Source organism: Synchiropus splendidus, chromosome 1, assembly GCF_027744825.2.
Source record: "Synchiropus splendidus isolate RoL2022-P1 chromosome 1, RoL_Sspl_1.0, whole genome shotgun sequence".
NCBI classification, from domain to species: Eukaryota; Metazoa; Chordata; class Actinopteri; order Syngnathiformes; family Callionymidae; genus Synchiropus; species Synchiropus splendidus.
The window spans coordinates 34,923,296-34,949,481 of record NC_071334.1 but is presented as its reverse complement, the minus strand read 5'-3'; the positions used below and the strand labels follow the sequence as shown (position 1 = coordinate 34,949,481).

Below are 26,186 nucleotides of genomic sequence, written 5' to 3'. Positions count from 1 at the left end.
TGTGGGCGGGGGCGCTAACACAGTAGTCTCTTTATTTGGCTGCGCCTGGGAAGGCCGAGGCCTCTCGCAGCCCGAGTCGACCCGAAGCAACAGCTGCTGTGCACAGCGACATTTCCTATTTCTGCCCGAGGTGGATTGTGTAGCTCTCACTTTATCGCCCTTAGAGGCCACATGAAGGACAACACCCAGGCTCATAAGCAAAACTAATGTTTTGATACACCACCCCCACCACCGCCAACATTTGGAGATTGATACCAAGTCTCCATGGTGCTTTGAATATCCGGCCACCACCTCAGACCTCGGGTCTGCAGCAACTGTTTCATGGCTGCAGGGTGCGCCATCAAATTAACACAAAAAAAACCCAGTCTATTTTTGGACACTGAAACAATAAAATATGGCCAAGATGAATTTGTAGTGGTCTGTACCCTGCAAGCAGATGCCACAGTTGCTCATAGCTCAGTCAGATAGAGAAGTATTCATTGCAGTGAGACTGAGAGAGCACAGAGGGGAGTGGAGGAGTTGTACAAATGGCCGTTGAGTTGGACTGACACAGCACCATCCTGTTATTTCAAACGGGTCAGTTAAAGAGGACTGGATGGTGTTAAGCAGTTTTTTTTTTTTTTAATTGCCAGCAGGAAAAAAGAACCAGCCTACTTATTTTTGCTCCCCCAGACCCGATAACGTTTAAAGAATTCTCCATCTCTGTGGTATTTTAACTTTTGACCAAAGAGCACAGTGGAGAACATTCTTGCCTTGCAGCAAGAAGGTGGGTTTTCTCCAGGTAGTCCGGTTTCCTCCCACACTCTTGCGTCTCGCCCATTGACTGCTGGGATTGGCTTCAGCACTCCCCGCAACCCTGAACAAGACTAGGTAGTGGTTCATTGAAGATGTATATATTTTAACTTCTTCACACCCTCACCTTACCTCTCACACACTCTATTTTTGTCCCACATACTGGGTGTGAATTCATTTTTGAAGGCAGTGAATAAGAAGTAGTTTATGTGAACGAGCAGATAACACGCTAAAATTATACAAAGCTTTAAGAGGCAACGTCACATGGTGGCAAGGTCGTTCCTCCCACACTCAGAAACAAATAAAACATGGGTAACCAGTGCAGCCAGGGAGCCACCGGCTCTGTTCTTTTCAGTCGTTCATAACCCCAAGCATTCATAAACTGATGTACGACTGGACACAGGTTTCTGCTCCGAATGTTCGATCCCATATTCCAACACAACAGGGATCTGCTGTTTAAGTGGAAATATGCCGAATTGAGTAGCACACAAGGAACTTGTTGAAAAGTCACTAGGAGGGGGATTTTCCACTTCCTGCCAGCCAAGCACAGATTTTATTCATCTGATTAAGTCTTTACCAAGAAGATGTATCGCCATGTTTTGCTCATTAATGAAGGCTGAGGCTACAAATCTGACATTGAGATGACATTTAATAGCTGGCATCTTTTAGAAGTTACTGAATGAAACCATTTAGAGCAGGGGTCTCAAACTTGTGGCCCGCAGGCCATTTGTGACACTCGGGACGTAGTTTTGCAGCCTGCCCCCGGGTGCCAACTTTTAGCATGGGTGTGGCCCCAACAAGGCATGAACTCTTTGTCCAAATAGGGGTGAACACTGTATAAGTGAATTCAAATGGAAGGCTTTACTTGGAATCCTGTACTTCTATTCAAGGTGCACATATCTCACTAATGTCCTTAGAATTTTGTGGTATCTAGCTGACATATTCGCTCACGGCTTCACTTTCACTTTTCAACATATGGTGATCATACCTTTTGTTCCAGGGGGCAAACCTAGATAGTAAGCACCTTCATTATGGTGCAAAACCATTTCATGCGCATTCGTGGCGATGACTTGTTTTCAACATTGTATTTGAAGCCAACATGCTATCCTTGTAATGTTGAATTAATAACATTTGATATTGTAAAACATATGAAATGACATAAAAAAAACATTAACACATCTTGGAGTATGTTCAATTGTGATTTCTTTCATTCATTTATTTCCAAAGAAAGCTTTTTACTTTAATAAAAATGCATTTATTATATTTTTCCTATATGTCCGGAAAACATTTGTTGCGAACATAGTTTTGTTTTTTTTCAGATACATTATACGGATTAAAAGGGAAAGTATTTTTATTTTAATACATTTTAGGGTCCAGTTTGAAATGTATTTAAATGTAGTTACTTTCTGGATTTTCCAATATATTTTCCACAAAATGTGCTCTGTTTCAGCATTTTTTCTTCACTCTATCAGAGCAGCGTATTTTTGTAAAATTATTTTTAACTACAGTATTTCTCACTTCAGGCGTTAATAGCTGGCATAGCTCACAAAAATTAACCAAATACGACGTCCAACAGGTAAATGTAATATAGTATTTAACAGGGAAGCACCAAAATGAAATTCTTGGCTGAAACTGAAAATGAGGTGACCAGGGCCAAAAACCGAAACAGCGAACGAACTCTTACGCCAGTTAGTAGTACCACTGTATTCATGGCTATGACTACGTTCTTAACTCACAAAAATCATTGCATTGCAATCACATAAAGAAGTATTCCTGCTTCAAATAATAAATCAATGAGAAAATGTGTCTGAAAATGTTCACATAGCAATGACATGTCAACGATGTGCAATAAAGAAATTTAATAAAATCCAAAACAAAACATTTTGCAGTCAGACTCATGAATGACACACAGGCTTCTAACTGACCAACCAAAGAAGTGAAGAAATGATAACGGTGACAATTTTGGTCAAAACATGTGTTCGCAGAAATCCCTCCACGCCACAGACCAGCTCTATCTAGACAATCTCGCAGTGGCAGTGGCTATTCTTGCGTCATCTAATCTTGTTTCGGCACTAGAAGTCTTTTTTTTTCTGCAGCCGAATTTTTGATGCACCCCCATTAAAGTACAGTATATAATTTAAATGAGTTTTGTCATGAAACTAATTGAGCCATGTATGGATCTGAGGTCTAATATTTCCCTCATGTACTGACTTTTGTATTGATTGAACTTTTGGCAGGTTGTATCTTGAGCTTTTGATATTCACCCAAAGCTCACGACCAAAGGTGAGATTACAAATGGACTGGTAAAAGCAGAGCTTTGTCTCAGCTCTTTGCTGACAGAAGACAAGGAAAAATAAAAGAAACAATGACAAAGAAAAGAAAAAAGTTTTATTGTCAATGGCTAGATATTTATATCCTTTTCTTAATTATAAATTACGTTGGTTTTTTTTTGTAAAACATGACTGAAAAAAAAACAAATTGATGAGTCAGCAGGTAAGTGGTTTCCCAGCACAATTTGACAATGTTTTTGGTGCATGAGGGTAAACATCCTGATATAAGCGCATCAATGGCTTTAAATCACCCAGGCACTTTTTCCACAACTCATTTGTTCTTCTTCTGGGTCTTCTTGGTGGACTTGGTGGTGAAGTGAAGAATGTTGAAATATACAAACATGCCCAAGAAGTGCAGGAAGGAAAAGGCAGACACCAGAACGGGGAACAGGTCTGGAAGGTGGTCCGGCGGCTTGACAGCGACGGTCGCCACGCTGAGGCTGACCATGATTGTGAGGCTGATATAGAACTGGAAGACACAAATACAGATGATTAGAACTCACCAGCCGCTAGGGAGTACGCGTTCTAATTGATCCCAACTGCCAATATAGACTACAAGATCAAGTGCTCTATATTCTCTCCAAGAAGCTTTGTATTGGATGAAGATGTTGCATGTGGATGTGAGATGGGTTGCAGACAAGCCTGCAGGCTGCCATTGGCGAACACTGCCTTAGAGTAAAGATACCTAACATTTCAATATATGGCATTTTGTCTTTTGTGTAAATCTTACCGTCCAGTGTGAATATCGCATTAATTCTTGATGAGAAGAAAATCAGATATCAAACCAAAATCAGTTTTCCAGAAATATTTTCCTTCTAAAATGAATACGTGAGGGGAAGCGGGGCGTAGATTGTATTTAGGCTCAGCCATTTCTTTACCACAACAGAGGTTTATCACTGCAGGTCCAGCAATTCTTTATAAGACATAAGTTTGAGAATGAGCGGCCGATGAGCACCTAAAGATGTTAAATCAGCGATAACAGTTATTTTGCTAACATGTAGCGGCTGGAACTTAAATTGCCAAAAGAATTCCAGATGCGCCACAAATAGAAGCGCCGGCATGTGGACTTTAGTAAGATGCTCTTTTAATGACAGCCATCTGCGATGTTTGGCTGTTTATCACGGCAGGGTTCGTATCCCGACAACCTTTTTCTAAGTACGCAACTACCGGCCTGTAAAATCCAGCCAGCAAACTTTCCACCGGAGATGTAAACAGAACACTTTCCGATGGTGAGATGATTAATGTTTATTTGAGCTTTATCACCCAGAGATAAATCGGTCAGAGAGGGAGTGAGAGTGAAGCGGAGGAAACACCTTGTCCCTGCACCTGCCACCCCAAACCTATGAAACCTTATCGCCAATGCAGTATCTCTCTATTTATGCTGCTTGTGTAAATAAATATATCTAGGCAAACCCTGCGTTAATGACGTGTGCTATAAAAAGGCACCTTCTCTTAAGCTCCGACACCCTACCGCTGCACCCCTTGTGAAAGGGCTGGCACTGCAGCCTCTTCAGACAGCGTGGAAACTTAAATAAGTGATAAATAATTCTTCACTTGGCAGCAGCTTTCATCCCCGGACAGCTTACACAGCTTACAGCAGCACATGATCTTTATTTATACAGTTGGGTGGATCTGCTATCGCACCCGCAATTTGGATCCAGTGCTGCTTACAGAGTGAAGGGCCATCTGGGACTGGAATCGGCACCATCTTGTAGTGCGCGTATTAACTTGAATATCCGACTTCAGTAGCAGCTGACAGACACAAACTTATCAAGCAGCCATGTGTTCTGTCATTGATTGCCTCTTTGTCTTTGAGCAAGGCACCATGGTAGATGCAGAACAAGATAGCAGGAGGCTAGATTTCCAGCTATCTGTTCACTGTTGGGAAGAACACGTGACCTTTCAAAGAGGACATTTTATCGTTGTTCCTCCTGGCACTCAAATTTACTCCTCTAAATTGTGTTGTTAAATGCACTGGACCTGCCTGTCACTGAGTTAGCTTGTGGGTAGGCAACCATTACCGTAAATACTGGAAGAAAGTGCATGTTATTCAACAAACCACCAAGTTGAAAACCAACGAAAACAATCGCTAAGGTAGAAACCAATACTCAGGAAAAGACTGGGACATAGTGTGACCTTGACTGTGAATGAGCGAGAGCCAATAGTAAGAAAGACGACACAGACTGAATAGAATATTTCCAGGTAAATCCTCCAGCATAATGGACATTGACAAAGGAAGCTGTTGGAACAGCTGGAGACGATAGTGACATCCTAGCAGCAGCAAGAGTATATTGGATGACTAACAGGACAGTTGCACTCACTGCCATGATGTATGGTTTGGAGACTCAGGAGTCACAGTTAGTACACTGTATATCAAAGGGACAGCTCATGGTGAAGTTTGGAGATAAGGTTAAGAAGGTCAGGTGGTTTGGACATGTGTCCAGCAATGTTGGACCAGGCATGTTTGAGATGGAGATACCTAGAAAAAGGAGATGAGGAAGGAAACCAAGCAGGTTGATAGATATTGTCAGATATCTATATCTATATCACATGACATGACGAGAAGTTGAACTTGTATTTACTGACCCCTGTAAGTGTTCCAGATTTTTATGTGGCCAAATTAAATACCCACCCTGACTGTAGGCAAACATGAGTAGCCATCATAACATATGGGTTTTGCAAGCTCTAAACAAATGATGACCACCAAGTACTAAAAGGTTGACCCAGTTTGAACCTGAATTCTTTAAGTGGCTCACTCTGCAAGACACCACTGATGGATTTTCCTCAGGCAAAAACCATACCATGATTACCACCAACACAGAACACAGCAAACAACCCGTCACTTGTATTTCTTTTTAAGACCAAATGAAATCGATGATTAACAGGAGGTTCTTAAGATGAGATGATAGTGCAGAGATGATATCTGGCTAAATATAGTGTTGACAGCTGTTCTGCTTCAGTTTGTTTGCTAAACAGATTTGAGAACAAGACACACATTCTCTCCCAAGAGTACTGGGTCTGAGCCAGCAACAACATGAAAAATACAGGTACATGTATGTACAACAGTATGTTTTTTATTTCTTAACATCCTCATACCTCTAACAGATTTATCACAGCAACTTAGCGGCAAAGCCGGCTTCAGCTCCGCCCATTTGTTTTCTCTGTTGGTTCACCAAACCAAGTGAGATTATTGGGCACTCCAAACCAAGTGCTAATGTGCAGTGCTCGTGTTAGGGTGAGAAATGGGACACAGCCTAAATCCCACGCAGAAGCAGAGGAGACTTACAAGCTCCATCTGATTAGCTGGAACTGACCAGAGAGCTGTCGTTCAACAGATGCTCCGCACACCAACTTTGACAAGAGCTGACTAGTATAAATAATTTAAAATGAAATGTTAGATTAGATAACCTTTATTAGTCCCACAGCTGGGAAATTCGACAATGAGCCATACAAGGGTCAGGTGAACTGTGTGGCAAATAATACCAATTTAAAAATTGATCATTATTCAATAAATACTTACCGTCCATCTGACAACGCATGCGAGGTTCATTCTGGGGAGCAAGAATAGGAGTTTGTGGTAGGGTACCAATCTCAGTTCCTCCTCAGTGCAGCGCTCAAGTGCAGAGAGCAGGTAGGTGCTCAAGTAGAGGAAGGACAGCGAGGTCACAATGTAGGGAATGATAAGGCCGTCCTTCAGGAACAGAGGCAGCATGCTGCCAGACAGAAACAAGAGAGGTTTCTTTAGTAGACAAAGAAATAAGATGGCATTAAGATGAATGAATGAAAGCATACAATTAAGAAAAAAATGCATATGCATACACACATGCACACGTGCAGACATGTGCACACACCCACACATATATGAATGACATCTAGCTACTGCACAAATATATCAGTGGAAACATCATGTTTCAACTTAAAGAAATATTACAAAAAAAATGAATTATGTGGCAATTGAAAATGAAAACTTTTATTTTTTATTTAGAGGAATTTAATTCAAAATAAACAATAAAAAAAAAAACATAACATGACACAAACTGAAAATAAGAATGAAAAATGATTGAAAACATGAAAAAAATGTGACAAAAATGTTGAAGGAATACTGTACATTACATACAAACATATATCTAATCATTTAAAAAGACTTATTTTATTTTGTTCCTTGTCTTACATTCTGTATTTATAAATGTTTAAAATATCATCAATTCTTATGTATAAATTCTTGTGTCTTATGTATGTAAGGCTGTGTCAACCATCAGGAATAAAGAAAAACTCAGTATAGATTCAATTTCCATATCAGATGTCAATAAGTAAATCAAACTTTAGCTTTCCTCCACCAGGTTCCCAAACATGTCGTCTGCAACACATTTACAACAAGCTCATCTTCAGCAGGACACAAGAACAACAGTTGACTGAACTCCCGTGTCACCAAGACTTACACAAACCTGCACACACCACCGACAGAAGCTCCATTCAGCAGAGAAATACATACTTCACCAATTAAATACAGACTACGGCTCTGTCTTCTTCGAACTGCAGTGTCGGTGCATTCATCCCGCTAATTAGGCAAACAAAAGATGTGTTTCTTTTCAATAACAATAATAGGACGCCCATTACGACCACAATGGACTGTACTGGGAAACTACAGAATGACCTCCTGTCCCTAAACCATGAGAGGCATGCAGACTATGCTGCATAATCCCCACATATCCTAAGACTAAACCGCTTGCACAACTATTAGTGTTGCCGGAAGAATTTAACAACAGCTGGTGGAAGTTAGATGAAGTGTTTGCTGTGCTGCTTTGTCTTGTCTGTCGCTCACCTCAAAAAATCTTTGACTCGTCTTCCTGGCCGCCATTAAAGATTTCCTCATGGAATGGTTCATAACTATGAAGACTTCCACGCAAAGTCCAAGGCAACACTTTAACTGCATTACAGGTCATAGATCTAAGACTTTGGGGGGACTCTAGATATCCAGAAGGTGGTGCCTGAGTCTGACAGGCTGACCTAACCTCCTAGGGACAAAGACCTTTAAGATCAAGGGTCGAGACCTAGAAGGAAATTACGGATCATTGTTCATAGGTGTGAAGTGATTTGAGACCGAAGCTGACGATAGACCACAAAAAATGCTCAATGATCCGAAGTTTGAAAGCAGGTACAACCATGTCATCAAGGGTAAGAACCCTGTTTAGTCATCTTCCAGGACACCCAGACTCAAACCTCACAAGTTAGGCCGTAGCAGAAGATAAAAACTTGAGTGACACAAAACATAGAGCTGGTAAAAGGCTGGGATTGAACAGCACACTTTAGATCACATGAGACGTGAGGGAGATGCATGCACAGTGGCAACAACACATCTGATTGGTTTTGCTACCAGGTGTGTGTGTTCTGGAGACTTTGTCATCTGGTTTTCAGGTGAATGACGATGAAAACGAGTGAACAAGCATAAAAATCGATGCAACTCAATTGACCAGTCAGGATGGAGGTACATGAAGTATGCCAATGAGAGTCTGATCAGGACAGGATTAGCTTGACTTGTAAGATACTTCTTTAGAATTTTCAGGCCAACCTTCTCCAACACCACATCAAAATGAAATTAAAGTAAGAAGCAGATGGTCATTCAGGGGTGGATAAGCAATGAACCAGATAGTTCAGAAGTCTAGCCACTGTAAATGCAGTTTTTCAGAGTCCTTCACCGTCATCGACTCTAAACTGACAGAAACTGGGAGTCAGGTTGTATAAGACATGTTCAGACAAAAAAAAAACCAAAATTGTCTGTGTAAGTGACCATACTCGATATCAGCCTGTCATATGGCGAGGCTTGACGACTGACCTTTATGGATCACAAGACTAACACCTTAACTCAGCATTGAATCCAATTTGTTTTTTCCAAGTTGGTCACATGACACAGACTGTAGGCCTCGACCGTAGAAGGACAGCAACATCTGTTCGGGAACCCTGATATGACCGCTACTCGTCAAAGTGAGCAAACAACAAAAGACGACTGCAACGCTTACCTGAACGTGGATGTCTGCAGGAACCAAATGGAGATGAGAGGTAGGTCGTTCAAGAAGAGACAGACAGGCCTGGAAAACACCCACAGCATGCTCAGTTCAGGTCCAAAGTGACATCATGTGGAATTATGAAAGAATGACAGGCATGCAAATCCATTGATGACAGTTGTCACAAGGCAGAAAACTTTGTCATCAACATTTCATATCCATTTATGCTTTTAAACCAAACAGAACTTTCCATAACTTTTCACAACATCCTTCAGAAATAGATTTGTTTCTGACTTCAGTGAGAGCGTGGATGGTTCAACAGCAATCCCTGATCTTATAATTACAGCCGACGCTCTTTGGCGATTCTGTTACCGCCCAATAATTGATTGTGTGCAAACAACACCCCACTCTGCTGCTGCCAGCCGCTCCTCCTCTAATCCCTGGACATGCATTACTGATTGATTTGGGGGGGGACAGGTGGGAAATGCAACTCAATAGTTAATAAAGCAACAATCTACTCTAATCTAGATTAATAGATGAGCCCTGATCTAGAAGCCAAATCCCCAAGGTGGTGAATGTATCCGTTGTTGAGTGGCTGTGGCTTTAGGACAAGGCTCACCACACACACACACAATCTGCTTTGTGTGCTGAGATTTAAATCGGCCACAAAACAGAGCATCTTTGTGATAGATTGCTAAATTTGATGTTAGACATATTGGTATTGATGAACATCCACACTGAACTATAGTATACTAGATGTACCTTACAACACTAGAGTCTGAACCAGGAGGACTTAATGGGTGAAGTATATTTTTTAGTCTGGCAGAGCCCCAATACAACGCAAAGGCAATCCTTGACACAAACTTACAAAGCAGCCAGCAGGATGGACTTCTCATGGACTTGGAAAGAGAAGAGGAAGAACGCCAGTGAAGAGTTGACCTGAGGTTGACGGACATTTCCAGTTAAAGAGTTTCAGCTGAGAGAAAACATTTTCACAGTAGCAATAAAACGGGAATTAAAGTGTTGAACCATAGTCTTAAGTTTGACCAACAAGGGGCTATTGTCTTGGGAGATGGGCCACTCCAATGATTGACTCGCTTACCAGTGCTATTTTGAATTGCCAGAAGGACGGCTTGGACATGAGTCTGATGGAGGAGGGTAGCACGGCCAACAGCGTGCAGGCCAAGCTGAAAACAAATTTTAAAATGTCATTCATCACAGAACTATAACATAAGTCATAATCAATTTGTTCCGCTCAACACTTCCACGAACTGCATTTAGGGTGAACAGCACTTTTGTCAATCAAATTTAATAGCTTGATTTGTGACACTTGCGTCCTCATCTATTTAAACCTGGCCTTTGTATGCATCCGTGACGATACCATAAGCAGCAAGGCATTAGTTTAACCCTTCCATTGTCACCTGGTGGAGGAGGGTGGGGGTGCCAGAGGACAGTGAGTACGTAAGTGTGACTGCCTTGTATGTAATGTGTTGAAAGGTCAGATGGTTCATGCAGTAGAGTGTGATGCGTGCGTGCGTGCGTATGTTGACAAGAGTCAACAACCATAGAGGTTAGAGAAAATGGTCATTTAAAAAAGAAAAACTATTTACATCAAGATGTAGTGCAGGAAAATAAGTCAAAATTTTAAGGAGTGGGTCAAGGGCTGGACATAAAAAAGAACTCTCTCGAATGATTGATGATTCTAATAATGTGATAAGCCATTAAGTAAGAAAAAATACTTAAAAAAAAAACACAAAACAGGAAAAAGATTTTATGTGGATGTATAAGCAAAAAATATAATTTTATTATAAAAAATAAATACTACTACTAATACTACTACTACTAATAATAATAATAAAAAAGTGCCCAAAAAAACTGTACGTCAGTCTAAGGCACAAAGCCTGTTGGTCAAAAGGCTGCTGGTCATAATGTTCTGGCCAACCATGGTCCTGAACAAGTGTGCGGATGGGTGTCATGTGCAGGGCAGGGTTTTTGTGGTCCGGAAGGACGTGGATCACTTTTCACAGCTGATTCATAAGTACACAAACACACCCCACATCCGAGCATTTAACAATCCGCCGGAGCTGCCAGAAACACAGTGTGTTTTTCATCCGTCTGAAATACACGACAGTCAGAGAAGTGCGGCCTGATCCCTGGACTTAACAGTCTGGCAGAAACGTGTCCACACAGTGAATACAGGAATCCTAAATTTAGAATGCTGGGTTATTCAAACATACACAACCGTTGCTTCCCCTTTTTCTCACAGGGATTGAACAGAGCCACTTTTGGTTGAAATGTTTTTCCACTTTCTGTCATCCCTCAAGAGGTCAATATTCAACTGAAGTGTCAGGTATTATCGTTAACAACATCTACACGTTGTGTGTTCTATTCAAATGCTATGGGAAGTTTTGATTTCAAGATCCTCATAGGATGCTTTGAAAAGCCATGATCCTGTTTCTAATACATTAGAGCAGAGGGATGATATGACAAGTGAATCAAAATGAAGCGATAGCCCTTTGAGACAGGGATTACCTGAGATAGAGCTGATGGTTGCCAGAGAGAATGGATCTGATCTTTATCAAGACATTCAAGCTGCACCATGTGTTGGCCACCTTATCCTGCACAAGAGCACATCACTTTATTAAATGACAGGTGATCATATCCCAGCAAATGGTGATTTGTTTGAGTTTCGTAACCAGCTCCACGGCAACACTTTCATCATTGAACGTCTCAGTGACGCCAATGACTACATGTAAATTAAAACATTGCAAATTTTACAACTATTTTGTAGCTTGGTTTTTGAAAAAATATGGCCATTGAATGCATTTTTGCCTTCAGCATCAATAATTCCTCATATATCATGAATATTTCATGTGATTTTGATTCTTGAACTTTCATATTCCTACTACGTCACACCTCTTCACTATTATTGTTGTCGATATTCTGCTGCTTATCTGAGTTTGGGTCATGTGGAAAGAAACTGAGGCGAAGAGGCCCAGGCTTCTTTCCCGCATAGCAACCTCCTACAGTTCTTCCAGACTAGTCTATCCAGTTGGTCTTCTGTCCGGAGCTTCTTCTTGCTACTCGAGGAAAACCTCAATGACTTCTCTCAATGTGAAGGAGCACAGCCTCCTCCCTAAGCATCTCACAGGTGATTGAGCTTCTCACGCAGAAACTAGACACACTCTAGAGAAATCCAAGTTTTCTAGCCCACATCCACTACCTTGCTTGTCCTGTCGCTACCCAAAGCATGTGACCACAAGAAGGAGTAAGAACAAGTCATGGACTATTAACTCTTGGCCGTGAGAGAAAGCAAGTCTGACCCCTTAACACCAGGCCAAGCAACCAAACCCAGTCGGCATTTCTCATTCCAGGCTTGTTCCAGACCGGGGAGGTGATGTTCTGTGCTTTTTCCCCCCCACATATTTTTCCATTCAAAATAAAAGTGTTAGAAAGTTGATAAAAACATACCAAACATTTCAACCTGTGTGCTGTCAACATTACTCTTGCAAGTACTATGAGATATTATTCGTATGGATGTGTCAAACTCAGGGCACAAGGGCTAAATTTGGCTACCATGTTGTTTAAAATGGCCTGCCAGAGCTTTAAATGAAATATCACAAAACATTATGACAGGCATTAACCACAGGAATCTCTGGGGAATTCCTCTATGATTGTCATTTATTTTACACCATTAGTTAAAAACAGTTATAACAGTTATAAACTTAGTTGTTCAGGATTTTTACTTTGTACTCCTTCTCCTCATTTCCTTGCCCTTCAAACTTACAATGGTAAATCAATTTCAATCAAACATTGGTCATAACTACTAGGATGTGTTGTTTGTGCATCATAACATTTTTGATACCAAATAATCCGAACTTTGACATGCGGTGTGTTTGCCAAAACAAATCCGAATTCCATTTCTAAGAGAAAGCGAATGAGTGGCATAGCTGGAGCGAACGTTTCCCTGCATGAAGTGCAACAGATTCCTGGGGGCATTCTTTTGTGCAGGAGAACTTCAGGGTGAGGTGAGACTGCCCCCCATCGTAAATGTATTCTCAATGTCAGAAAAAGCATGGGACTTATTTGTAAACTTGGAGAGAACAGGTCAGGTGTCACATTGGAGTCATTACTCCCGAGGCAGCGGATCAAGACCAACCGCAGAGCGCTGAGGAAGAGAACTCTGTCAAATTACTGACTCAAGCGACCAAACAACTGTCACGTATCACAATGCTGTAGAGGCTTAATGCTCCAAATAAAATAAAATTGAGTTTAGATTTTAAAAATGGACAGAAAAAGCAAAGGTACATCTCATATTTAATCAATAAAAATCTCTTTTCTTTCCTCATTCACGTACAGTTGATTGAACACGCAAATTGTCACCATCTGTGACAACTTTAGATGCACTAGTCTAACTGGACCACGGTGATAGGAGAAGAACAGACTGAAGACTTACAGCGCTGTTCCTGATCTGACATAGAGCCAATAACCAAGGAGATCTGAATCAGCCGGCACGTCTGGCATTTCACATCCTGCCACGTTGAGGTCCACTCTGGCTATGAAATGTAGATAAACACAATCTACTTAAATTTTGACTTTTTTGTTAATTCATTTTGGAGATTATTCAACATGACACTAGACACCTTTGCATTATCCCAGGTAACCCAGAATCAACCTTTGCCATGACATTTGAACTACATGGGTGCCTAGAAAGAAAGAAGGTGGGCAACGTTCTTTCAGCTGATTCAAGCGCTTAAGCAGTTATGTCGGGATCAAATGATACCAAGGTCAAAGCTGTCAACCGCCATAGAGTTTGTGGAACGAGAGCAGCTTCATCACTCGTGGGCTGCCTATCTCAAGCACTTATTTCTGGCTCTTTCAGGCTACAGCTGCTTTCAGACACAGCTGTGTGAATCTCAGAGGCTGCCTGGTCAGCAGCAGGCTGGCCCATGTTGTGTTGTCACAGCCGCATCCTTCTCCATTTCCTTGCGCTCTGCCCTCTCCAAATAACCTCTATGAGAATGTTTCTGGACGGAGGCGACACATGTACAGGAGTGAGTCTCATCAGCAAATGCAAGTGTGTGCGTGCGCGTGTGTGTCTGTGTGGGAGAAGGCGTGAACTGAGCGGCTCCTTCACCTATGAGCCAGCATGGAATTTCACAGTGAGAAGCATTTGGTGCCATTTTTGTGAGCAGGCAGCAATCTGAGACGGCAGAATGCGGCTCGGTGGGTAAACTTACAACTGCTCCTTCCCAGAAGCCGCCAGTCGCCAGCGCCCACTACGCCAGCCACCCCTTCTCACCCTGCTCTCCTTGTCCAACACTTGTGCTTACGTTCACAAATTTCACAATTAGTTCAGGACAGCTCCCCCCCATAGCCTCTCATGCTGTGCTCACAGGGGGATAAAGTGTCTCTCACACCCTCTGTATTATGTTTGCATCATTTCAGTAAACAAATCCAGCCACAGCGCCGACTGCTCCCCGTTTAGAATTTTCAATTACTTCTCACGTCCATGACACCCTGAGATGGCTGACACCTCAAGGAGGAGAAGGAGAGGAGGAGGAGGATTTAACAGGGTTTAAGAAATGAGAGCTCCTGCATGTGACACGAGCCAGTGTAATATGCACACAGCTTCTTTACGTCCATCATCCTGAAAGAAAGCTTTCAACAACCTGCGGAACCATGTGTAACACTATCAGTTACTTTTTAATTAATGTCTCATTCCGGTAAACCTTGCTCATCTGTCAGGCTGTGAATGACAAGCAAATGTGCATCTGTATGTAAGACAAGTGAGACACAGATGTACAATGTGCGAATCATGAATCAAGTTACAGTCACTGCAAGGACTATATCAATCCTTAATATATGCATTTAAGCACAGCTTGTCGCACGATCATCTGGCATGTGCATGTTCTTTGTATTTGTAGAGACTGTAGTATGTTGGCATCACTGCACATCCAAACGGCATTTCATTAACATACCCGAATAGTACCCTTGTTATGACTTCTGCTCCTAGGTACTGTGGACAGAATTCCTATCCACAGTCATGTGAAGAGAAGTTTTGTGGCAGTCATTTGTGGCTTTTTATCGATATTGTGGTGCAGCTGGGTTTCTCACCCTGTTGCCGTGAGCGTTCCGTTGCATGTGAGTGTTATGTTGTGACTTGTGGTCGATCTTGTTCCTGGCTTTCATCAACAGAGCTTCCAGACAGCCTGAAGAGGAGGCTTTACAGCTCAGTATTGTGAGGGTTCTATGCCCTGCTGACTTTGGTGGTCAAAGACTGACTATGACACAAGTTGTTGAGGCACACAGCACAGGACAGAATTGCTTCTACTCCATCCACCATCTGGGGCCAAAAATCAACTACAACCATCATGTCAGCTGCAACTTGTTTTCAATAATTCTGACTTTAATTCTAATTTCATAGACATTTGCGTTATAACATGAAGTTTGATTTGACAAAATCCAACCACAGATTCCTTACAGAAGACAAAGGTCTGCTACTCACACAAGGCTCAAGTTCTGTGAAGCAAGAACACTGTGCCAGAAGGCAAAGCACTGTTATCTGATCAATGTCAACAGACTCTGAGTCATGAGATAAAAGGACAACATCAGAATTAGAGAGACCGAGGCAACATCTTCAGTCATGAGGACTGTATCAGTCTGTCATGGTGATGAAAAAGCTGAACCAAAAGGCAAAGCTTCCCTTTTACCAGTCAGTTACTCTTCTCTCCTTCAATCATCAACTTGGAGATACAAACAGCCAGATATGTTTGCTGGAGAGAAACTCAAATAAAACCTGTGTCTTCGTATTGCGAGAAGCTAGTTGAAATGGCATCTTATCAGGAAGTCTCCTGAGCAACTCCGTGGTAAGGTACTGCAGCCATGTCCAAAACCCAGGACAGTCAGGGGAAGCCTGGCCATCCTTGTGCTGTGTGTCACACGGTACTATTTTTTCTCATTTTGTAGTCTCAAGCAAATGGCAAAACAAACTTCAATTGGCTGCCTGACATCATTCTAGCTGTTCACACACCATCTTAAAATGCATTTAGACAAGCATGATCTGCTGTTCCGACCACAGGCAGGCTTATGCACAACGAGACTTCCTCTTCTAATGCTGTAGGCTTCAGGAATACAAGCATCATGTTTCACGTACAGACCACAGCAGCTACCTTTAGGGTGGTTTATCAGACCGTTACACTTCATACACTACTCTGCACCTTTCACCGATTCTAGAGACTCTGCATGCAATGTTTCAGGTTCTCAGAATTATGAGCTTTTTTAGCTTTTGGGGAAAAAAGGAGCATCAGATGGTTATCAGTCCCAATTGAGGGGTAGACAAGCCTGACTCGAGGGCCACCTGCCACAGTTCATCATATAAAAGGCGGTCTGTCATTAATGATGCTCTCCTTGGTCCTCCTTTTAATCATCTTATCCACACAAACCAACACATTCTCACTCCCCTTGCAAAATATATTGATGTTGGGAAAGCAGACTTCCGTACTGCATGTTTTATTACGTATTAGGCTTTCAATTGAAGCACATGTTCCACATTAGCTACCAAATTTGTCGACTTGTGGAATGTCCTACCTGATGCGAGATGATAACGTCCCATCTGGCAGCTACGATCCGGTTTTTAGAAACACTTTAATGATCCAGAGAAACTTGAATTGTAGAATTAGATGGAACATGAATCACGAAATGTGAAACATGAATCATTTACATTGGCAAAAGACATGTTTGTCAGGTCGTTTTTTCATATTGATTTTTGGACACCAACATACCACTTTTAAGAAGAGTGACAGCCATCATATGAGGGACATGTCATGTCCATTTCTAATGTTCGAGATATAAAGGGACTGTCTGTGTGCCCTGGCTGGTCCACCATATGCAATGCCTATGACCAAGAATGACCAAGACCTGTTTGCTTACTCAGAGATACTTATCCTTCATCTACAGTCTCATTCCATGGATGATACTATACCATTTTCATTTCCTCGTGGACGAATAAGCTGGAGGGTACAGAACAGTGACGGTGTGAGGCACATAACGCAATGCTAGACTTACCAGAGCTGAGAGATACAACAGCTTAAAGAACTGTACAATCCTTGACTAGGTGCAAATTAACTTGAACCTTTAATTCTTCAAAGCAACAACAACATCACAACAAAGATTATTGTCTTCAGGGAATTTAGGTGAAAACAGGTTCATGTGGTGTTTTAATTTTGAAGAGAGATTCAGATCATTTGCTGATCAGCCAATAAAATCAGGACGCAAGTTCTAGATATAAAGCCACAACTTCAAATTAGTAGCAGCTGAAGGCCTTTAGGGATAAACAAATATGGAAAACTGTTCTTATATTTGAAAAAAAGTGAGCTCATTGTTTACTGTTGGTCTGAAAGTGTGACTAAGAAGCCTGATTATCCGGATCACGGTACATTCAAAGGTTTAGTGTTAACAACCTCCGTTTCATCTTCACTTCAATACACTTCTTTTCAACAATTGCTTCATGTTTTGATGTAAGCAATCTTAAACAGATCACTTGATCAGACACATGCGTACCAATCAACAGGAAAATTAATCCTCCCACTGTGAAAATGTGTGAGAGATCTTTCCACGTATCGCTTGGAGGAACATGTGACTGCTATTTAAAAAACACGAAAAACAAAAAGTTGTTGTGCGATAAATATAGAGCATGTGAGAGAATCATGAATGGGAGACAGTGGAACTGTTGCTGTTAATAGCTTTTTGCATGTGAGGTTTTGAAAAGGTCAACAGCTATTTTGGTCAATGGCGATTTATAAAGCCCAAATACAACAGCACTTAATACAGAACTACTTGTCATAAAGTCATTTCTAGTTCCATTACCATTCTGAACCTTCATCTGCAGAACATGGTCTCACTAGCTTTCTCATCTTAAAAGCTATTGTAATTGTCAAGTGTTTGTATTTGACCAGTGTTTTCAGTAGTTGGAACTAGTAGCTGGAGTAGTAGGAACCATCAGCCTGTGACAAGCTGTGAACACACATATGCCATAGCAAAGCAGAGCTCAGAACAGTGTAGTATCCTTGATTAAAAAAAATGGATCATCAAGAATCTAATCTAAACCTGGCACCAAAAGTAAGGAAATGTGTGTGTGTGGCTCACTATTATTTTTTGTGGTAAAATTAAAACATTGATTTACAACCTTTCTGAGGAATGGGCTGTGTGTTGAAATGGTAGTTGCTTGTATTGGGGGCAACCATGAGAAAAAAAATTGCCAAATCATCCCTGCCAAATTTGTTCCAATGTATCTATCATCTTTTGCTCTCAGCTTCTGGTAGCTGAGCTGCAGGGGTCAGAAGGTGTCGGCTCGATGAATCAGCATACCACATTTGACAGAGCTGGCTGGGATCTGTGCATTCTGGAACCTTTAAGTAAATAAATATATTTTCCATTTTAGCATTTATGAACGAAAGGTTAGCGCTGAGGACTGGATCTGGCCTTCCTCTGCCCTTGTTTCCCAGCATAAGCAGTAGACAATGATTGAATACGTGCAGATGATTGAATATGTGAGCATCTTCACGACTTATTTGTTTAAATTAGTCAGGACTTTAAAATCATCCACATTAATCAAACAAACTAGAAATACATTGCCTGGTCGCAGCCTGTCAATGATTATGTAGGCTAATTTAGTACAAGTAAAACCAGCTAATCACAGAAACACCCACAAGATTATATGAAAAGGTAAGTCAGGGCAGCAAAAACAGAAAATAATCTGGAGATTTTGCCAAGGAAATCCCTGTTGGTAGAAAAATGTGGAAGTCTCTGCTCAGACAGTGTAGACCTACCCCAAGCAAAGACACTGGCTCTTTTGGTTTCACATGGACGACAAGAAGTACAAGATGACAAGTGGAAAATGCACTTCATTTGGTGGGCAGTGACAAAAAGTTGGTTACGGTGCAACAATCCACAAGTAGAATGGACTGGTGAGTCCTAAAAAGTGCTGTGTAAATAAAGTTTTATTTTTATTGTTATTTTAATATATCCTGGTTAACTATTTATATCCTTTGCATTATTCGGCATCCTTACCTACGGTTTTAGATTATGGATTTTATGCAGAAATACTCTGTTTAGATCAGGACACAGCACGGAAACAGCTTTTCATAACGTCATAACATCTCAACTCTCAACTCACTGGCATCAATAAAAACTACTCAGCAGCAAGACAGCAGCACATCACTCCACTGTTACTATCATTGCACTGACTCCCCTGCCCACTTTAGAACCAATTCATTCATTTTATTCATTACTTTTAAAGCCCACGTTGGCATGTTCCATCATTACATTGTAGAGAAACTGACCACCTTTGAGCCAGCCAGGATCCTCGGATGGGTCACTGCTAGTTAAGATTTAAATCTACAAGAGACAGCGCCTTTGCTGCCAGGGCTCCTCGGCTGAGGAACAGCCTGCGAAAGGCAACAAGTACGTCCCATTGACACGCTCTCAAAAACACATTTTATATATATTTACTGCATTCAAGTAATATAGTCTGAAACACTATTTTGCTGAGACATTACCTGACTACATTTGTTTCATTTCATATGAGCGCAATGACACTATTCTAATTATTCTCCAAATCATAGTTCGTATGATTATTATTGAAGCATTTACAAACATAATCCATCCAGAAAGGATGACCAGCAGTATTATTAGGTGGAAAAAAAGTTTGGTACTGTAGGATGCTTAATGATGGATAAATTATGAACAGACTTGAATATGAAGAAGACATTTCAACAGCGAAAGCAAGCAGATGATGACTAGGGTTCTTAAAATTTGAAGATAACCTACCTCAAAGAGACCACGTGACACTGGGAAAATCCTTCTGAGCACCTGTGAGATCTGACCCTGGTCAGACAGAAAGGGCAGCCAGCAGAGTGCAAAGGTCACTAACACTGTTGCAGCAACTTTCAGCAAGAGGAGGAACCTAGAGAGAAAGGTCAGACATGGTATCAAACAAACATGAGATTGCTGCTGTATTTCATTCAAGAACACCATGCAACCAACAACACAAAATCTACATGAAGGTCAACTGTCCTTCATTTTCAAGGGTTTTCAACACTTAATTTGACCCCTGTGCAGTGGAATGCAGTGAAAGCCAAGCATCAGCTGAGTCTTCAGAGCAGGCCAGGCTGCCGTCAGCTGTGACTGCGGGGCTGCTGGTTAGGTTGCACATGCAGGCATAGCCGGAGAGTTTGGGCATGGTGAGAGTGTCATCTGGACATATCTTCCCACCGGACCTTCTAATCCAGCTTTCCATTTGCAACTAAATGCCCTTGGTACATTGTTACTAAATAAACAGACACTAGACACACGAGGGGCAGCATCCAATCTGATTACCTCAGTCATTCTGTGGCTCTCCTGAGAACTCCAACATTGACTGACATGACACGTCTACTTTTAGATTGTGTGCCGAGCAGCAGCAGTGATAAACTTGATTTCTTCAGCCAATGCTTCAAGGGCTAACTAGGCTGCAGAAAAAAATATCATGAATAGTTTAATCTACAGTAATATCATGTTTCCATCCTCATGAATGCTTCCATCGCTATAGGTATATTGAGGTTTTCATGAGCAACACGCTATGCAACAAATACAACACTGTTCATGACAATAAGTAAAACAAACCAAAAAGTATCGTGTTACATTTTCCAACCCATCATTTCCATCCTGAGCTTTAAAAACAAATGACGAAAAATTAACTTAATGACTTTACCTGAATGTTTTCAACTAAAGCCTGCATACATACATATAAAAAGAAAACTGGTGAGATCAGGAGAGGAGAGACTATCACATGAGAAACTGTGATAAAGGTAGAGAACAAGCGGTTGTCAAGAACCTGACACAAAAATAAGAAGGTGGTCATACAGTTATGGCTAATCACAACCACAAGTCATCAGCTCATTGTTTTTGTACAAAGTTTCTGTTGACTCCAACACCAATCAATTAGGAAAAAGTGGCTGAAGAAGGAAGCCACAAACTGGATTCAGAGAGAAAGAGGTCTTTGTTTTGTCTCTTGATTACTTCTCAAATCAGCTTTGAAGGTTTCACATTATCTTTTATTTAAAAAAAAAAAAAAAAAAAAAAAAAAAAAAGCTCTGGGCCTCCTATAGCAGCCCTTCAGCTAACACTGGCAGGGGTAAGGCCATCCCTTGAGCACTTGTTTATTAGTTGCAGCTCAGACGATTGCAACTCCCTTGTATTGCAGCCTCAATCAGGCTCCTCTTTGTCACCTTTAACTGGTCCAGAATGCATCAGCAAGCCTGCAGATGTGCACAAAGCAGTGCGAGCAGATTACCCCTGTGCTGGCCACACTGCACTGGCTTCGTGTCACTTTCAGGATCCACTTCAAGATGTGGACACGGTTTGTTTTTAGACGCCTAGATCTATAAACAAACAATAAAATCATGACTGAGCTTGTTCGCTTGCACTCAACAGCCAGACCCACAAGGTCTTCAGAGTTGCTCCAAAGATTCCCTTGGACCAGGGTGGAGACCTGTGAGGACCAAAGCTGTTCTGCGTATCTAACAATAGAAGAGTCTCCCTCACGACAGAGCTGCACAGACACTAGAGCACTTCAATTCCAGGTTAGATGCAACTTTTCACACTGGCTTTTAATACCCAGAGAGCATGTGCTTTGTTTGTTGATGATGCCTTCACACTCGGTCCGCCAGCTGCTGCACAGAGCTCTGGGAACACTGGTCCAGTGCCAGCCGGGTATACACTGGGTTGAACACAGTGCATCGATTATATTAGATCAGATGTCCTTGTGCTTTAATGTAAATAAAATGCCCGTAATTTCATTGGCCTGATGAGAGGAGTCCAATTATATTGGTGGCATGATGCGCATTCAGGACATTGCCGAGTTTGTCTTCATTAGTCTCGATGCTGGACGTAGTTTTAAAAACTAGCTCATGAGTGATATTGAGTATCCCTTTGCATTACATTAAGAGGGTACATGGAATTCACTGACATTTCCAGCAAAACAGTCTCACTCCCATTGCATCATACAGGGGTTGGACAAAATAATGGAAACACCTTAAAGATAAAAAAAAAGCTTTAATGGAAACACCTTAAAGTTAAAAAAGCTTTAGGGTATTTCCATTATTTTGTCCAACCCCTGTATATCAATGTTTGCATGTATACCTTTGCATCCTATGCTGACGCCACAGTCAGCCTTCCGTGTTGCATGCTGTTGCATAAGGCTCGAAACTGAAGCACATGTTCCACCTTTAGCAGCATATCCTGATGCCATGGGATAAGTGTTGCATAATAGGAGGAGGTTGAGCTTAGGGTTAGTTATCAGATGATGATGCGTTTACTCTACAAGTGGTAATGTGCCACTTGGCGTATAAAGCGCCTCAACCGACGGTGTGTTTCAGTCACGGTGACAGTAAGCGGGAGTGCCACATCTATGTGAGATCTAATGTAGATTACCGTCACTTGGATGTCACAGGAACAGTATAGGAAGACTTTTTTACTCCACTGAAACTTCTATGTGTCAGCATGCGAGGAGGGAGGCTGTCTTCGGCATCTGCATCAGACGTGAAAGTTGCAAACATCAATATAACATGCCATGGGCGTGACAACTTGCTGTTTCTACAACATATACCCCGCACCCACAGCATTTGTGTGCGCAAAAGGTATTTTCTTATTAATATGTGTGCAACTTAGATTTAGGTGCACATTATTGGCGATTTTAAGTAGGAATAGCTGCATGGTTATTTTGAGGTTTTTGGAAAGCATTTCAATTTGAGGACTCAGAGACCAGTGGATAGATAGATGAAGAGCGCATTGTACGTTCTGCTGAGAAGGTGATCGGTTGCAGCCTGCCACCTCTTCAGGACCTGTATGCCTCTAGGACCCAGAGACGTGCAGGTCGGATCAGAGCCAACCCTTCTCACCCTGGACATGGACTGTTTGTTCCTCTTCCCTCTGGCAGCAGGCTACGGTCCATCCAGACCAGAACCTCCCGTCACAGGAACAGCTTCTTTCCCTCGGCCGTCAGACTGTTAAATTCGTGAACAGCCTTGTTGTTATGTTATTCTATTTATTTTATTTTATTTGTTTTTTGTTGCACTTTATTCCAAGGCACTTTCCTAGTCAGTGGGCTCCCCACTGACCATGGCAATAAATTTGATTCTGATTCTGATTCTGATTAAGAACCAAAATGGGCGATTTTGAGGGGTCATTCCATTTTAGTCACTACCAAAAGTATATCAAGTACAGGTGAGAAGTCACCCGGTCCACTCACTGGCACAATGAAAGATGTACTCAGACGTCACAGAACATATTATTACTGCTCAAATCACTAGAAATGATCTGTCAGAAAAATGTCACTCACCCTCGGCCCAACAGCCCTTGTTTGATTGATCTCCCCAGGAGGTAGCAGAAAAAGGGCAGTGCGTGGTAGAGTTCCATCTGTTTGTAGTTCAGAGCAAGGCAGAAGGCGGCAGAACCAGTGGCATCCCAACCCCGACCCAGAGCCACAATGGCCCATAGTGCCAAGCCCAGGCTCACTGAATTGTACCTGACATGGTTAAGGTCCACATCACCAACACGGTGTTTAACAAGAATGACATCTGGCCGAAAGTGGAGATTCAGAGGCTTAGCCACTAAAGTTATGGTTCTTGATGACGCACACAGTTGAAATATACATCTGTTTGACTGTTTGGCATATATTGTAAACATATTCATAATTGGTAGGTATCATGTCATCAGCAGAATTCTAAAATAAAAATCAGTGGAGTAAATGCACATTAACAATGGTGAAATGCAGTGTCAAGAAGACAGTTGGAGGATACTGGAAATGTCCGTGGTCGATGAGGATAAGTCCTGGATAGAGCAGGAAGCAGAGCAGATTGCACACCTGTGATGATGAATGACAGAAAAAAATAAGACCATGTTTAAGTAAAAAACTGGAGTTGTTATATGTAACATGGTCGCAGGGCAAGCTTCCTGTAATCAAAGCAAACATAGCAGAGGTAGTTAGCAGCTGGAGAATGCCATTAGGGAATTGAAAGGTGGAGGAGTCTCTTGCCAACAGAGCTGAAGAGAGACATTAATACTTCAACTGTTTTTTGAGCTTCTCCACAAAGACCGAGTTTGATCGTGTGAGTCCAATGTAAGATTCAGAGGCGAACACAAAACATCTTCCTACAGAGACAAGTCAGTGCTCCCTTGTCAGAAAATGACAATAGTTAAGGCATCATGTAACCTACATTACAAAGGACGCTTGTATTTTTGAAAACAAGGACAAAAAGTAAATGTCTCACCTTCTTTCGAAGTGCTCCCTCACACAAGCAAATGCAGTATACAACCACAGCCGGAATGTAAATCAGCAAATCCGTGATCAACACTAGGAGAGAAGAAATATACTGGTTATCTTCATATTCACTCATTATGTAATGGTATTCAAGTATGCCTTAGAAGATGAACAAAACTCTAGAAGAACAAGATTATTTTGGGGAATTGATAACATTTCTGCATGGCACTTGAATATACTGTAGGAATGCTGATGCCTATGAGCCAGCCAGGACCCAGCGTTGGGTCTTTGTTGGTGCAAAATCAAGGGGACAGAACCTTCAATGACAAGGCACTGACTCTCAGGACAGCCTGGCCTGAGGAGATCTGCATTGTCTGTAAAGCACTAGGAGTACAGTGTTCTGAAAGGTGCAACATAGACAAAGTTTACAATAACGTTAGCCTTGAGTCAAGCTGTGAATAAGGTCAACTGAAGTCTAGAAAGAAACAACTGATATTTTACCTGTAGTCCTCATGAACAGCTTGTGTGTTGGACTTTCATAGCCTCTGGATTTTTGGTGTTCCACCCATTCATGGTTTATCATGTTGGCTCTGTTGATTGGAAGAATAATACACATTTTTAATGTCGTGCACCAAATCAAACGCATACGTTGAAATAAAGTACACTCACACATGAGCACATATCCAGCTGTGATAAGCTGTTAGTGGGGGGTAATCAAGACCCCAGTAGTTCAGGTCATTGTCTGTGGTGTTAAAGTACCTGTGGAGGTGAAGTAACAGGATTATTTCAGTAAATTTGATTCATTTTCAGCATGTACAGATATTCTCTATACTTGGAAAAAACAGCTTTATAAGCAAAACAGTTTCAAGTTATACAAGTAATCTTCAATGTCGTTGCTAACCAAAGTTCCTATGTCATTTAGAGTCTGTACGGCTTCATTGTCCTTGCATTTGTACTTCACAATACAACAATCAAGTACAGAGAGACTATCTAACAAATTTCACTTCAACAACTTACAACAATATCCGCATCATCAAAAGTAACAACAACAGAAATATTGCATTTCTTGCAGATTAGCTATTGTAGAAATTAAAACATATATTGAAATGAGAACATGACAGACTACTGGCGGAGAGAATAGATGCTGTTGGATGAAGACTACTTGGTTAAAGAAGATGACAACCAATGAGGGCCTTTGATAGAAGAGGATAGCTGTGACAGGGAGGATGATGAAGTTAACTACATTTTGAAGAATGAATCATATATACTAAGTACAGCTGTCATAGATTATTATTCTATTTTAATGACTCAATGGCCATTTATTTGACGTTTCAAAAGCATACATGTGGTTTTGTAGGCATGAACAGCCGACGTACCATTGCCGCACAGGAAGGCTGTAGGTGATTTCCTGCCAGTGTCTTTGCGCTTCATAGTCACCGAACATGGGTGGTTTACCTGCCCCTGCACGAGTACACAATACTTAGAGGTGCACTTTATTGATTTGCAGAACAATGGTATTGTACGAATACACACGAATGTGTTGGCGGAAACAGACGGTAAATCTACGAAAACAATGCCACACTGCATACTTTTCTCACCCGAGTAAGAATTAAAGGACACTCCCCATCTCACGGTAATCCCGAGGAAAATGCTGATAGAAACGAGACTCCACGTCTCCATTTTAGTTTTAATGCCGCGATTTTAGATAGAAAGGGGAAACAATATGTTAGAGAAGGCAGATTTGAAGTGCACACGCTTCCG

General features: G+C 41.5%; 1 protein-coding gene across 1 annotated transcript; it reads right to left on the bottom strand.

The window, feature by feature from the left end:
* Window positions 1-2,169: 2,169 nt before the first annotated feature.
* alg6 (ALG6 alpha-1,3-glucosyltransferase) lies at window positions 2,170-26,186 on the bottom strand. The gene is made up of 14 exons (XM_053854113.1): window positions 26,024-26,186; window positions 25,802-25,886; window positions 25,095-25,184; window positions 24,927-25,015; window positions 24,436-24,518; window positions 23,965-24,029; window positions 23,505-23,690; window positions 19,955-20,090; window positions 11,657-11,742; window positions 10,227-10,311; window positions 9,993-10,063; window positions 9,140-9,208; window positions 6,643-6,835; window positions 2,170-3,591 (listed from the first exon to the last, which is right to left on the bottom strand). The coding sequence occupies exons 1-14, from the start codon at window positions 26,103-26,105 to the stop codon at window positions 3,394-3,396; spliced, it is 1,518 nt and encodes a 505-aa protein (XP_053710088.1). The 5' UTR covers window positions 26,106-26,186; the 3' UTR covers window positions 2,170-3,393.